This window comes from Lepisma saccharinum, chromosome 3, assembly GCF_977018435.1.
Source record: "Lepisma saccharinum chromosome 3, izLepSacc3.1, whole genome shotgun sequence".
Taxonomy (NCBI): domain Eukaryota; kingdom Metazoa; phylum Arthropoda; class Insecta; order Zygentoma; family Lepismatidae; genus Lepisma; species Lepisma saccharinum.
In genome coordinates, this window is record NC_139231.1 from 129,840,677 (window position 1) to 129,856,073 (window position 15,397).

The 15,397-nt window shown below is 41.7% G+C and overlaps 1 protein-coding gene across 10 annotated transcripts in view; it reads right to left on the reverse strand.

The window, feature by feature from the left end:
• RhoGAP71E (Rho GTPase activating protein at 71E) overlaps positions 1-15,397 on the reverse strand; it is a 188,275-nt gene that overhangs the window by 69,996 nt on the left and 102,882 nt on the right. For all 10 annotated transcript variants that reach the window (XM_083119385.1, XM_083119388.1, XM_083119382.1 and 7 more), the window contains one exon: positions 365-425. In XM_083119385.1, coding sequence (XP_082975511.1) covers positions 365-425 — 61 coding nt within the window. The remainder of the gene's footprint in view (positions 1-364; positions 426-15,397) is intronic.

Below are 15,397 nucleotides of genomic sequence, written 5' to 3' on the forward strand. Positions count from 1 at the left end.
CAAACTTCCTACAATATTCATCGACCAGTGGCGTATTTCCGGAGTGTGAGCACCCCAGAATGAAATATGCCAAAGCCGACAGAGCTTGATAGCGACAATCAATCTGACATATTGGAACTGTTGTGATTGTAATTTTATGAGCACATAGGCTATTTTTGACTATCGCCTCATATACTTCCACTATGCTCGAGATCAGGGAAGCATAGCCTACTTCCACATTCACGGAACGATGCAATGTGTAGGGCATATTACCTCTTAAATCACATTTCTTCCTAATAATCTTGAGTTTTTAAAAATTATTAAATATTGCACGTAATATGCACAACGGCTAAATTTAATTAACATAAAAAGGTTCGGTACTCACTAAGAGTGGGCCTGGGATGTCATTCTTGCAAACCTCATCTAAAGGAACACCAAATTTGACTCTGGAAAAGAAGGTAAACTTGGTAAGTAACAAAAACAATTTATCACATTATATGCAACACACAAACATTGTAATCCAAACTACTAAGTAGGACCTTGTCAAATCAATTTCACAAGAAGGATTAAATCCTTTTCAGTCATTTTACAAAACTTTTTCTACCTGGACTTGAAACTTTGATACCTTTGCAAAGAGAGAGGGGTCTTGAAGAAGTGAAAATGAAAGGTTCCCGCAGCTTGGACACAAAGACGATGCCTGTATCATCTCGAGCAACGGTTTATTACAGGAAATCAGTAAAAAGTTGGGGTCGCAAACAAAACAGATGTGTCGCTGTTCCATTTCGGCGAATTTTGACCTGTGGCATGCATGACTTGCCAAAAATGGACCCACAGCTGTCCGCAACAAGACATTTCTCCGTAACACAGTTGAATTTCTTTGCTAAGGTGTCAAAAAGTTCCAAGTTCAAACTTACTCAAACTCTGCCAGAAATGCCACTGGTTTTAATACACCTCATTGCAGAACCTCTGTTTACCAGTCTTCGTTTAGTTACATGCAGTGCTGTAGTTCCAAAACTTTCACAGGGTAGAATATACGCTAATTCATGAAACGTTAAGTACAGGCAATGCTTCCATTAACTTTGGATTTCATATTACTCAAGACCTGCACGAAGAGACCAAGTGTTGCTAGCAAAAGTTATCCTAAAAATGACTGTGCGCATTTCTACAAAATGGTAGTGAAATGATGTAAACAATACTCTTAATGTTCTTTCCAAATAGAATGTAAATAAATAGATATAAATATGATGAATGTAAATAAATAGAAAGCGAATAGTAAGAGAATTTCTACGGGCTATTTTCACCTCACAACAATCGTGACTGATAGATTCGCCCAAATACATGGGTAAAGAATGCACCCTACTAGCAGCCGCACGAAGCCACTTCCAAAGGACTACGACCTTCTGCATCTCAAAACGTTCACTCTGCATTGGAGGGAACTGTTAGGCAACTTTATGATTTCAAATTCTAATGTTTTCTATCGCTAGAATAGTGGTGTAGGTACAACTTCGCGCCCAGCCGCTGTTTTTCTTTCGTTCACCGAGACTACTAATTCTCCACGTTAGTAACAGCAATGTAACGTAGGGGAAATAGTGGCAGGTGTGCCGCAGTGAGCATATTTCCCGGTAGGTAATTGATAACCAAGACAGTCACGGCAATGCCTGATATGACCCAGCTACTTATCCATTGTGGAAACAAAACAAAAGGCTTCCTTATTCCGCGTTGTTGTTAACTTCACACAACCATGAAATCAAAGTTAGTAATATGTTATTCCTCTGTTCAATACATAGCTGTAAACATCTACAACAGTTCAGAAAAGTAATCGTGGTACTTTGGTTTTTATGATTGATTTAATTTCGCGAAGATGAGGATGAATGGTGATCAGATGAAATGAACGAAGGGGCAATCACAAACATATAGGGACGACAGAACACAAGAGGATTATATTGGCTATGAACCCAGACGCCAGAGACTCGCTAGTCTACAAAATCTAATCCAGGGTGTACTACGTGCAAGGAAGGTTGACATTTGGATGTCTTCGGGAAGGGTCACTCCTACTACCTCAACAATCAACGTGGATACATTTATACATATCTTTAGACAGACACGGGGGTCTGTCTGAGTTAAAAATAAAGAAAAAGTGTTTCCGATTTGTAGCTCGATCATCACAGCTCATCGTACATATAAACTCCATCCACAATTTTAAAATCATGTATACTGACAATATTTCTACACGACAATCATAAAACCATAGCCACCTCTGTGGTCGAATATGCTGAATGGACAACTAACGAACTCACTACCGAACGTTCCGGGTTCGAGTCAAGATCTTAGCATTCCTTCAGAGTGTTCATCGTTACAATTAGTCTCCATACACCCATGCCTTACCCAGGGTTCAAATCTAGGGACTTCCTTAGCCTGTTACGCTAACCACTCCGCCACGAAGGCAGCTACAGCTTGGAGCTTCAAAACACTGATCGTGAAATTAAAACTTTTTCCCATCATGCTAGGCAGCTGACCCTAAAAGTAACATTATTTTCTTTTCACCCGACCTAAAATAATACCGGATGATCCGTTTGAGATGCCAGAAAAGTAAACAGTTGTGCACAATAGGTTGATGTACGTATCTCTGAGCAGTTTGTTGTAATATATGCATAAATGATGTAAGTTTTGAGTGAGTGCAGGTTTACAGACTTCAGCCATGTATGTGGCTGTACTAGTAGTGTGCATATAACACTCGAAAATTTCACAAATTTCATGGTAAAGTTAGTGGTCACGCCACAACAGCGCACAGTGTATCGTATGGGATGTGAAATTTTCGAGTGTTTATATGCACACTAGTACAGCCACATGGCTGAAGTCTGTAAACCTGCACTCACTCAAAACTTACATCCTTTCTGCATATATTACAACAAACTGCTCAGAGATACGTACATTAACCTCTTGTACACAACGGTTTACTTTTCTGACATCTCAAACGGATATTCCGGTATTTCTAAGTACCTTGAATACCTTTATAACCTGTAATGGTAACAACATTTTTGTGTGTACACAGGCCTTATCAGTGTTAACATTTAGATAGCCAAACCCCTCAGATCCATTTCGCAAAAGTGATAAAGATTATGCTAACTGTGAGACTTTAAACTGACAACCTATAACACATAAGATGCCTGCACATAAGTCAAAAACTTAACAAGAAGTCTACAGAAGAAAGAACGGGATAAAAACTAATGCAATGGACATTTTGAATGATAAGCTTGCCCTTATAAAGATTAACGAATGGTATTGCAAGAACTGAACGTATAGAATCAAAACACGGATTATTTACTTTCGTTATCTACGTTTAAGCTTTGATGTTGATCTCGATTAGGTGTTCGATTCAGATACTACGCAGTGTGGTTATCGTTAAATCACAATGCTGCACAATTTCCACTCATTTTTTTTTCAACATTAGATGATTTACACAATATTATCAATGAAATTTATACAAACCACAATCTAAACTAATTGACGAAACTAAACAATTTTCTAGCTAGCACACAAAAAAGTTTTAAAAACTCAAATTTTAATCTACTTGATTCCCACACCACACCCATAATAAGGCATTTAGTCGTGTATAGTGTTCTTATTCGTCCCGCCATGAAGGTGCATCATTCGATTGGTCGATTTGGTTTGTTTAACGTTGTATTCTTGTCACTTTTGGCTACTAGTGACGATGGGGATTAATGTGATAAGGTGAAATGGATGAAGGGACAGTCACAAACACGACAACATAATACCCACATAGGGTTATTGTGGCTTACAGTCCAGACACTACAGGAATGGGACCTGAGGTTGATCAGTTGGAGACGAGGCGCATAAATAACAATTATTTCTATGAAACCATTACAAAAATACTGCCTGGATATGGATGTTCCTTGCGAGTCTCTCATGATCAATTTCATCATATCGTCACTCTTCATATTCGCGATTAGCCAAAAGTGACAGAAAAGCGAAGCAAAACAAACTAAATCGATCAATAATTTCGAGCATAGCATAGATGTTAAGAATAGGAAAATACTTCCGTCTAAAAGGATATACCGGTACTTGCAACGTCCCACCTACGACAATTACCACACTCTAAACACTTCACTTAGGAGGACGGCAAAAGTCTACCCATATGCGCTAACTTTTTGTCAGCCGTAGAACATGGACTCAGAAATATCTCAGGGCTTGCTGGGTGTAAGGAAAGACTATACCAGCTTAATATATATGTTTATTATAGTCTCAACACAAGGGTGTCCGTTTGCACACTTACACACGTGTCTTTACCTGAAACCCTTACCACGCGCGTGCATTTACTTGTACCACACACGTGCTTTTACCTGTACCACGCACGTTCTTTTACATGTACCACCTTTGGTCTCGAAGAGATAAAGGGGGCAGGGAACATCCAATTTATTCCTCGCTGTGAGGCGCCAGCGGGAGTATGGGGACCTAATTTTATTTAGGGCCTTGGTCGCCGCTGACGTCACGGGTTCCCCTGTAAAAGAGAGTAGGTTGTGCGTAGTACCCCAACCACAGCCGGGAATTGGCCGAAACCAATCTGTACTCCCGAATAACGGGCGCAGGGTAAAGGATTAAAGGATGCCGCGACACCCCGGCGTTAGCTGGGAGTTGGCAAGCCAACCGGTGTCTCCTATGAAGGGACGGCAGGTTAGAAAAGGAAGGTCCGGGTGCTCCCAGACAAGCCGGGTAGGTAGAACCTGGGCACCTATCAGCCTAAGCGAGCGGACCAGGTAGGTAGGTTGCTGCTAGGCTCTTCTTCTTCTTTCTTCTTTCTCCGTCCTTCCTTCTGGGATGGCTTCTAGTTCTCAGGCTGGGAGGCCAGTTAACCCTGGATGTTTGCCTGTTGACATCAGGGAGCCAACTGAGCTCCGGTCTCGCTGCGCTGGTTTTATACTCGCGATGGCGCATGGGTGGTGAAAATTTTAACTACAAGTACGCGTTGCTAACTCATTTTTTTACATATAGCAACCTTCGTACTGAGAAACACCCAAGAAGTGACATCAAGAAAACACTAGTGGGAAAATCACTAGATGCACGCGTTAATATAAAGTAAAACTGTGTGCATTCAGACAATACAATTAATAATGAGCCTCGCAGGACTCTGCAATTCTAAACAACGAGTTGAACAGTGTAAATGACAATAATTAATAACATTTACTGAATACAGCAACCACGCAGGGTCTAATAATAAGCGAAACTAATAAACATAGAGGTGGATCCGTTAGCGTTTACAGAATACAGCGACCACGCAGGGTCAAATAATAAGCGAAACTAATTATCGTAGAGGTGGATCCGTTAACACATTTAAACTAAAAGCGTACGCCTCGCAGGGACATTCCGCTTAACTCTTTCATCAGATTAAAAAGAATATAGTGACCACGCAAGGTCTAATAATAATTAAATGGCGACCAGGCAGGGTCGTTACATATGCCCCTTCCTCGGGCGAAAATTTTGAAGAGATTTAAATCTTACAATTTATGAAAAATTTTCATGAAACATTGATTTCAAATTCAATAGAAAAATGACAGTAATAAGAGTCTGTTTCTCCTACATATTAGTCACTAAGTCATCTTCTTCCCCTACCACTTCTCTTCTTCGCTCCGATGAACACCTGTAGAGGCGAAGGTTGTCGAAGTTGACTCGGTCGACGGGTTGCCTGGTCCTGGGGTGAACTAACATTGCTGTGTTGTTCCGAAGATCAGTGGCTAAATAAGGTCCAATATACACTTCGAAGAGCTTAGCTATTGTTTTATTCTTCCTCGAACTAAGCTTATGATTTCGAACAAGAACCAAGTCGTCTTCGTGCAGCTCGAGCGCATGGCCTTTAGTCTTAAATTTTCGTTTGATATTTCTAGAGCGCTCTTTGGACTTGGCTAGAAACAGCTTTTGATTCCAGTTGGAGATTTGCGGGTCTACTTCGTTGATAGGCCAGTTGAAATGATCAAGGACTTCGTTAGGAACGGGTCTGTTGAAGAATAATTCTGAAGGAGCATAGCCGGTGGCTTCAGATACCGAATTATTGAGTAGCCAACAGATTTCAGTTAAAAATTTAGACCAACTTTGATGTTCACGATGGCAGAACAATCTGAGTAACCTTACAATTTCTTGATTCATCCTTTCGATTGTATTACTGCTTGGGTGGTAGGCGGTCGTGAACAAATATCTAATGCCTTTCTGGTCAAGGTAGTCTTTCCATAGTCCTGAAGTAAACTGAGTACCCCTGTCTGACAAGATGGCCTTAACTTTAGGAAAGTGAGAAAAGTATCCTCTCTCCATTATATTTATTATCTCTCTTGCAGTCCCTCGCCGTAAGGGATAAACTGAGACAAACTTTGTACCAACGTCTACCAAAGACAATATATATTGGTATCCCTGAGATAAAGGTAGCTTTCCAATTAAATCTATGGACAGCAGCTGGTGAGGATCCTTCTGATTTATGTGGAGCTTGTTCTTAAGAATTCCTAGTTTATCCATCTTAGTCTTAGCACACGTGAGGCAATCTCTGACGTGTTTAACTACATCTGCCTTCAATTTTGGCCAAAAATAACGGGCCTTAATTCGGCTTAAGGTTTTGGCTAGGCCGAAATGTCCCTGCTCGTCGTGATTTTCTTTCCTAACTTTCTCCTTGAACTTTTCTGGAACACACAATTTCCACGTTACTTCATCTCCAGAACTCTTCCTGAACAAAAGATTACCATACCTTTGGTACAACTTCTTAACTTTTGTTTCTGCAGGCGCATCTTGCTCTTCCTTTTGTTCTAGGATTTTGATGATAGGCCGGCAAAAGTCATCAGCTTCTTGAGCTTCTATCCAACTTTCCACCTCCTCTATTTCATCTCGCTCCTGCCAGATGTAGTTTACATGGAAATTTCTGGTTTCTGGTTCCACGTCTTCATCTTCCGCCGGATATCTGCTAAGCACGTCAGGTACTAAGTTTTCTTTTCCTTGGATGTAAATAATCTCGAAAGAGTAGGACTGCAATCTGAGGGACCATCTAGTAAGACGGCAATTCCAGTTCTTAGAGTTTTGTAGCCATACTAATCCACGGTGGTCAGTATAAATCTTGAAATGTCTACCCTTCAAATAAATTTCAAACTTATTCACTCCAAATAAGATGGCCAAACATTCAAGCTCATGAATTGAATAATGCCTTTCATTGTTCTTTAATTTTCTACTAGCATACTGAACAACAGCTTTATCTTCTCCTTGCTCTTGAAATAGGATGCACCCTAAACCTTTAGTTGAGGCATCGCTCTGAATGCAGAACTCTTTATCTAGATCCGGCTGCACTAACGCTGGAGTACTTACTAATTCTTCTTTTAACTGAGAAAAAGCTTCTTCTTGAGCTGGACTCCAATTCCATTTGGTAGCTTTGGAAAGCAGCTGCACCAGAGGTTCTGTCTTCACAGAGAAGTTATTTATGAATTTTCTTCTCCAGTTTGCTAGTCCTAAAAATTTTCTAACGTCCTTTTTACTATTAGGGCGAGGGAACCTTAGAATGGCTTCATTCTTCTTTGGATCTACCTTGATCTGATCACCAGAGATTAAATGTCCGAGATACACTAGTTCTCCTTTCACAAAATTACATTTTCTTAATTTCACCTTGAGACCGACTTCTTCCAGTCTGCGAAGAACTTCTTCTATGTGTGTTAAATGAGTTGGAAAATCCGAATCAAAAATAAGGAGATCATCAATATACACCGTTAAATAACTTTCAGTCTCAGGTCCAAACACACGGTGCATAACAGATACAAAAGTAGAAACTGCATTCGATAAGCCATAGGGCATTTTTAGGAATTCATATTGACGACCTTTGTAGGAAAAGGCTGTATATTTTCTACACTCTGCTCTTAGGGGAATCTGCAAGTAACCTGAGGCCAGATCAAACTAGTGAAGTATCGTGATCCTCGGAATCGTTGTAAAGATTCGTCAATTGGTGGGACGGAGCTCTTAGGGACCACCATGATTGCATTGAGTTGACGAAAATCCAGACAAGGCCGTACACTTCCGTCAGGCTTGTCGACCACTAATAATGGGTTCAGATACGGAGACACAGATGGTTGGATGATATTCCATGCTTTCCAGAGATCTAATTCCTTTTCCAAAGCTTTTCTTTTGGAAAGCGGTACTGGGTATGGGTGGCGGTAAACTGGTTCAGAACTTTTCAGTACGATCTCGCATTCAGCACTTTCCATGGTTCCTGGTTTCTCTGAGAATACCTCTAGATACTGCAGCAGCACACTGAATAACTCCTGTTTCTGGGAATCGAGCAAAATATTTATCGTATCGACCTTCTCTCTGAGGTCAGTGGGTTTATACATCCAATCCACTTCTTCATCTTGGATTCTTTGGATATACCGCACTATATCAATATTTAATGGATTCCCCTCGCTCTGCTCAGAAGTTTTTCCGAACGACAACGTTACAATATTTTTCCTGAAGTTGATTTCAGCCTCGTGCTGTTTCAAGAAAGGCATTCCTAACAGAAGATCAGTTCCAAATCCTTTTAAGATGAAAACCTCAGTACTGAAATTTAAACCACCAATTTCTAACTCTACACGCCTGCTTCCACATACACGCTTCTTATGACTTCCAGAGAAATCTACCAATCGCACCTCTGGAACTTTCTGGATCTGTATGCCAGGTATCTTATCTACTAACTTAGTCCAGATTGAATAATTAAGGATCGAGCATTCACTTCCAGTATCAATCACACAGGTCACTGTAAAGTCCATTAATTTAGCTTGCACTACCGGAGATCTGTATCTAATTTTGGATTCCCTTGCAGACTTCAATTCCTTTTGTAAAATAGTTTCTGTTAGCTGGAAATTTACTAGTAACTCTTGGACATCTTTATCTATTAATTTGGGCCGCTCCATCGAAGTCCCTTGCCTAAACAGGAACGAAGCATTTAGACAAGGTCCTAGTTTGTCTGGCTAGACTGGGACCTTTGATTTTGATGAAACTCCCGCGCTGTTTCTACGGCCTCCTCCTGCTCCGATGTAATGTTTTGTCTAGGAGATGGAGGTCCGCGAATCTCATTCTGCTCACCCGTAAATCGTCGTCTCGGAGGACTAGGGCTACTTCTACCCTCACGGATCCTTCTTGGGCCAGGAGATCTACGTCTTTGGTTTTGGTAAGGTCGGAAAGAGTTTCTTCTAAATTCACGCCTGCCTCCTCTTTCATTAGTGAAACGTTGAGGGCGCTGGTAATTACCTTCTGACCTCGTTTCTATGTTCCGGACTTTATAGTTCCTTGAGGGATTCTGTTCTTTTCCCTTCGGTTCATCTTTGTTCCTCCATGCATCTGGCTCATCATAGATTTCAAAATCCTTCAGGAAATGGGTTAGGTCATCTACCGTTCTGGGCGCATGTGCTAAACAAAGGTTTCGCATTCTATAAGGAAGTTGTCCGATGATCAAATTAAGTACTTCTCCCTCATTAAAGTTATCACTCAGGTTTCTATAGGCCGCATAAACGCTCCAGGCAAAGCTCTCCATACTTTCGTGGACAAGTCTGGAATATCTCCTGTTTCTCACAGCTGTTAGCTGCCGTTGTCTAGCCTTCTCAGAAGCGAATTCTTCTTTGAACCTGGCGCAAAAGTCAGCATAATTCACGAAACTATCAATATTTCCTGCAAGCCAGTGTTCAGCTTTATCAGTGAAGACTCTAGGAAGCAACTCTAGCCTATAATGTTCGGGTACCTGCATAAGTTCAAAGCTGACGTTGAGCTCCCGAAGATATTTTTCAGCTGACTGAGCCTCAATGTCGCCTTTAAATTTAGGAATGTGGGCGATATCCGCCATTCTAGGCATCTTAAAATCTGGCCTTCTTCTAGGTGGCGATCCATCTGAAGTATCATCGTATCGAGGCCTCTTTCTTCCGTCAGCCTTCATTCTGTTGGCAGCGAATAGAGGTTCCTCAGCTAACCTGGGCGGCTCATAAGGAGTAGCATCCGGATTCAAATCTCTATCCGGAGTAAGAGGGCTGGAATGAACATCTGGAGTGGGTTCTGGCTGAACATTCAATCTTTGGAACTGAATCTGAAGTTCACTTACCCTCTGGACAAATGTTCCTGTCTGATCTTGCATTTCTCTTCGCAGAGATACTTCGAGCTTCCTTGTCTCTACCCTAAGAGAATTCACCTTCTCTTCAGCTGCCTGCTCTACGTCCTTCCGCAGAGTTGAGGTCATTGACTCCATCACTTCCTTCTGTTCCTGCACGACTTTCTCAATGGATTCGGTCTTGTCACCCAAGTTTTGGACAGCTTTCTCAATGGACTCTACTGTAATCTCTACTTGTCCGCGCCACTGAGATAATGGTTCCAGTCTTTCCTGAAGTACCTCTTTTACTCTCTCCTCAACCTTTGCTATCTCTTGCTGAGAAGTAAGTTGGATACTTTCTACTCCGGCCTTAAGACCTTCTATGTCAGTCCTCTGCTGGGCAAAGAGGGCTTGCAGTTCATTCCTACGCTTCTCTTCTTCTTCCTCTTTTTCTTTTTCTTATTTCCTCTAGGCTCTCAATTAAAGCTCGGAGAGTTTCAAAGTCCTTTTTCCTTTTCTCTTCAATCTCTTGTTTCTCTAGCTCCCTTTTCTCTTCATGAAACTCTATTAGGGATCTAAGTTCCATCAGTTCCTTTTTTCTCAGCTTTTCAGCCTGAACTGCCTCTCTTTTGCGCACTTTCTCTTCTTCCTGTTTCTCTTTCTTCCTGCGCTCTTCATCTTCAAGCTTCTCTTTCTTTCTATCTTCCCTATCTTTCATCAACCATTCCAATAACCCATGGTCTGATGGAGGATTGGTCAGCGGACTTGGTTCTTGTATTGCGGTCACCGCTACCTGGGTCAGCGGAGCAGATTCACACGTCTGGCATTTAACTCCTACAGCAGGGAAGGTAGCCACATCCTTTCCATCACAGCTCCAGTGAATTTGGCGCTGGCACTGGCAACACTGGAAATGTGCTGCCTCTTCTCCCAGTTCTTCACAGCAACCAAATCCAGACTGTGAATCCATGGTCTTCCTCCCTCTACTTCTCAGGTTCATACCAGTAAATTCTTGATCCATGTTTAATACAGTCCACACTTTCACTTTCACTGGACAGTCCTTTTAATGCACAGTTCGGTTGGCTTCACTTAATTGCACAGTTCTGTCGAGGCCCCACGTTATGGCGCCAAAAACTTTATGCAACGTCCCACCTACGACAATTACCACACTCTAAACACTTCACTTAGGAGGACGGCAAAAGTCTACCCATATGCGCTAACTTTTTGTCAGCCGTAGAACATGGACTCAGAAATATCTCAGGGCTTGCTGGGTGTAAGGAAAGACTATACCAGCTTAATATATATGTTTATTATAGTCTCAACACAAGGGTGTCCGTTTGCACACTTACACACGTGTCTTTACCTGAAACCCTTACCACGCGCGTGCATTTACTTGTACCACACACGTGCTTTTACCTGTACCACGCACGTTCTTTTACATGTACCACCTTTGGTCTCGAAGAGATAAAGGGGGCAGGGAACATCCAATTTATTCCTCGCTGTGAGGCGCCAGCGGGAGTATGGGGACCTAATTTTATTTAGGGCCTTGGTCGCCGCTGACGTCACGGGTTCCCCTGTAAAAGAGAGTAGGTTGTGCGTAGTACCCCAACCACAGCCGGGAATTGGCCGAAACCAATCTGTACTCCCGAATAACGGGCGCAGGGTAAAGGATTAAAGGATGCCGCGACACCCCGGCGTTAGCTGGGAGTTGGCAAGCCAACCGGTGTCTCCTATGAAGGGACGGCAGGTTAGAAAAGGAAGGTCCGGGTGCTCCCAGACAAGCCGGGCAGGTAGAACCTGGGCACCTATCAGCCTAAGCGAGCGGACCAGGTAGGTAGGTTGCTGCTAGGCTCTTCTTCTTCTTTCTTCTTTCTCCGTCCTTCCTTCTGGGATGGCTTCTAGTTCTCAGGCTGGGAGGCCAGTTAACCCTGGATGTTTGCCTGTTGACATCAGGGAGCCAACTGAGCTCCGGTCTCGCTGCGCTGGGTTTTATACTCGCGATGGCGCATGGGTGGTGAAAATTTTAACTACAAGTACGCGTTGCTAACTCATTTTTTTACATATAGCAACCTTCGTACTGAGAAACACCCAAGAAGTGACATCAAGAAAACACTAGTGGGAAAATCACTAGATGCACGCGTTAATATAAAGTAAAACTGTGTGCATTCAGACAATACAATTAATAATGAGCCTCGCAGGACTCTGCAATTCTAAACAACGAGTTGAACAGTGTAAATGACAATAATTAATAACATTTACTGAATACAGCAACCACGCAGGGTCTAATAATAAGCGAAACTAATAAACATAGAGGTGGATCCGTTAGCGTTTACAGAATACAGCGACCACGCAGGGTCAAATAATAAGCGAAACTAATTATCGTAGAGGTGGATCCGTTAACACATTTAAACTAAAAGCGTACGCCTCGCAGGGACATTCCGCTTAACTCTTTCATCAGATTAAAAAGAATATAGTGACCACGCAAGGTCTAATAATAATTAAATGGCGACCAGGCAGGGTCGTTACATACTACAGAAAGCATTCCTGCCAGGGAGCACATGGACTATAGTCAGTAGCTGGACTAGCAGAGAAAGATTCCTACCATTACCCTACAGCCACTGCATCGTCCACCCAAAGCGTGACTTGAATGGTTGACCTTGGTGTGATCCACGTATGTGTCAATAGAAAAGTGCAATCAAGGAACCACTTAACGTTCACCATATTATTTTCTTGATAACAGCAGTTCCAGGCCGCCACTCCTCCAGCGGAGCCAAATAACATGCGAAAGAGAAGCCAAAGGATTGATGAAGTCTCGTGCGACACGCCATAATTATTGACAAGAATTCAAAAAATGGCAGCCGAGGTCGATGTCCATCAATCAGATTCCCAATGTGCTGTTGCTCCCTTGCGTGTGTTTTTTTTTTTCTCTCTAAAGAAAAACCTTCTCGACTCCCAAAACTTGAGCCCGCGAGCTGCAATTTCAATTCGTGGCATGCCATGGACGCTTTAAACGTCGGCTTGCATACCAAAACACCAAGCTCGAAAATATCCCATAGCATAGAACTGGGCACATTATATAGTAGGAAATAACGTTTCTGGTTTTGTTAGTTTGTTAAAAATTAGGGTGGGTGTTTCAGTCAGGGTTGTTCAAGGTCCAGGAATTTTAAATAAATTCAATTTCGGTCCAGGAGAGAAAATCAGCAAGCGTAAATGGGTTCTGGACCGTAAAGAAACTTTTTATCTGTAAAGTTTTTTTCAATTCGGTCCAGGAACCATTTTTCCGGATCAATTTAAATACGAACCAAGAACCTTTTTCCCGGATGAATTTAAATACGGTCCAGGAACCTTTTTTCAATGAAACTTGGGCGAGAGAAAACGTTCCGGTCCTCCAGCGGAACCCAATAGAACCCATTACAATGTATGGATTCCTGGACCATTAACAATCCTGGATTCAGCACCTACGGTCATTTACACCCTCCACAACGTTTTTGGTAAGGGTGGACATTTCGAATCCTAAATCCCTCGAAAATTAGGTTCAGCCCATCCTTAGGGGTGGCTCCAAGATGAAATTTCACCCGGCGAGGTGGATTTTGAGCGCCCCCGCCTACTTTCCCCTTTCCTACAATAAAAAAGGCATGTGCTCATTTAATACCTACATAATTACATCATTACCTTAAATTGCGACATGATTTTGCAGTGTCATATATTATGCAGCAATAACTTCAACTAACACAAATCCAACTCCTTTAATAACAAAAGGCCACGGTTATGTAATCAGAAATAATGTTTTGGTGCTACTCAAGGGTGCTACCGCGGGCGCCCGATCATTAAGACACCCTTACCCACCCCTAATTATTATGATGCTTCGTATTTCTGCCACAAGCAAGATATTATTCCTCTTGTAGCTTACGGTTTTTTTTTTTTTCTACAAGCCTTTAAAACTCTTCTCAGCAACATCATTCCCGGTTCTCTTTTCCAACGGACAAGAAAATAGAAAATATTACCATAGCTTAGATGGGATTCGTAGCTCTGTGGATTTTCGACCACGTTACTGGCATGCAAAAATTCAGCCACCGCAAATACTGCCATGCTTAATATTTATTCCATGCGAACCAGAACAATGTTTTGAAACCTTATCTGTTGGGCACATGCCAAGTATTCAGAGATCTAGACCTCAGATCACATATCAATATTACATGAATGTTGTGATATTACGCAATTTGTATTGTCGATCTTCGTACATTAAGCAACAATCTCATTACAGTTATCTAGGGTTAGGCACATTCTTATTATTTATGAGCAGAGATCAGAAGTTGATGAAAAGTTATCCTTTTTCGGGACCTTGAAGACGTCAGTCGCCATTTAGTTAGAATCATAAATTGTTTATTTTGCATTTTTATACGTGTTTAGGTTATTGGTCATTTTCAGTTATGTATTCAATGTTTTGTAAGTTATTTATTGCATTTTATAATTGTCTTGATTTTGCTTCTTCGCAGTCGCCATTATCACGTGTATTTCTATCGTGTTTGCTTCACCCAAAAATCCTACTATGGGAAATAATGTTTTAGTATTTATACGCCTTCATGGCGTGGTGCTATGCACAGGGGAACACTTTACCTTTACCTTTTGTTATTAGTGCAACTAGAGAGAAGAGAGCAGTCGTCTTTGTGCAGATATAGATACGAAGGAATCAAAGATTTAACACTGCAAGCAATTGAAAATAGGAACAAAAGTACATACGACAAACTTTCTCCGACAGTTCGGTCTTATTTATTGATTGAATTTGTTATTTTACGTCGCTTTGATATCGCTTTTGACTAAACGCGACGATGCGAGTGATAGATGAAATGAAGGGGGCACTCACAAAGAACATCCAGACTGGGATTCGAACCCGGACAGCTGTGTTAACTAAACACTCAGACACAGAAGTCGGCACTGACAGTTCGGAACTCGCGTCACTCGGGAGATTTTTTTTTACTCCAGTAACACATTAAGGTGTAAAAACTCCTAACGCTGTACTTTTGATGCACCAAAATACATAGAGAAATGCATCAAGGAGTACTTTTATCAGATCTCGTTGCGTACGATGTACTAAAAATGCATCATCGACACGATCACTTCAAATAAACCAAAATTACACGTTCAACTGCGTCGATTTGGTTTATTTTGCTTCGCTTTTTCTGCTACTTTTGGGTAATAGCGATGAGAATGAGTGGTAATATGATGAAATTGATGAAGAAAGGCTCACAAAGAACACCCATGCCCAGGCCGGGGTTAGAACCTGGGACCCCTGGCTTCGTAGCGCGCTTAGCTAACCACTCAGCCACAGAGATC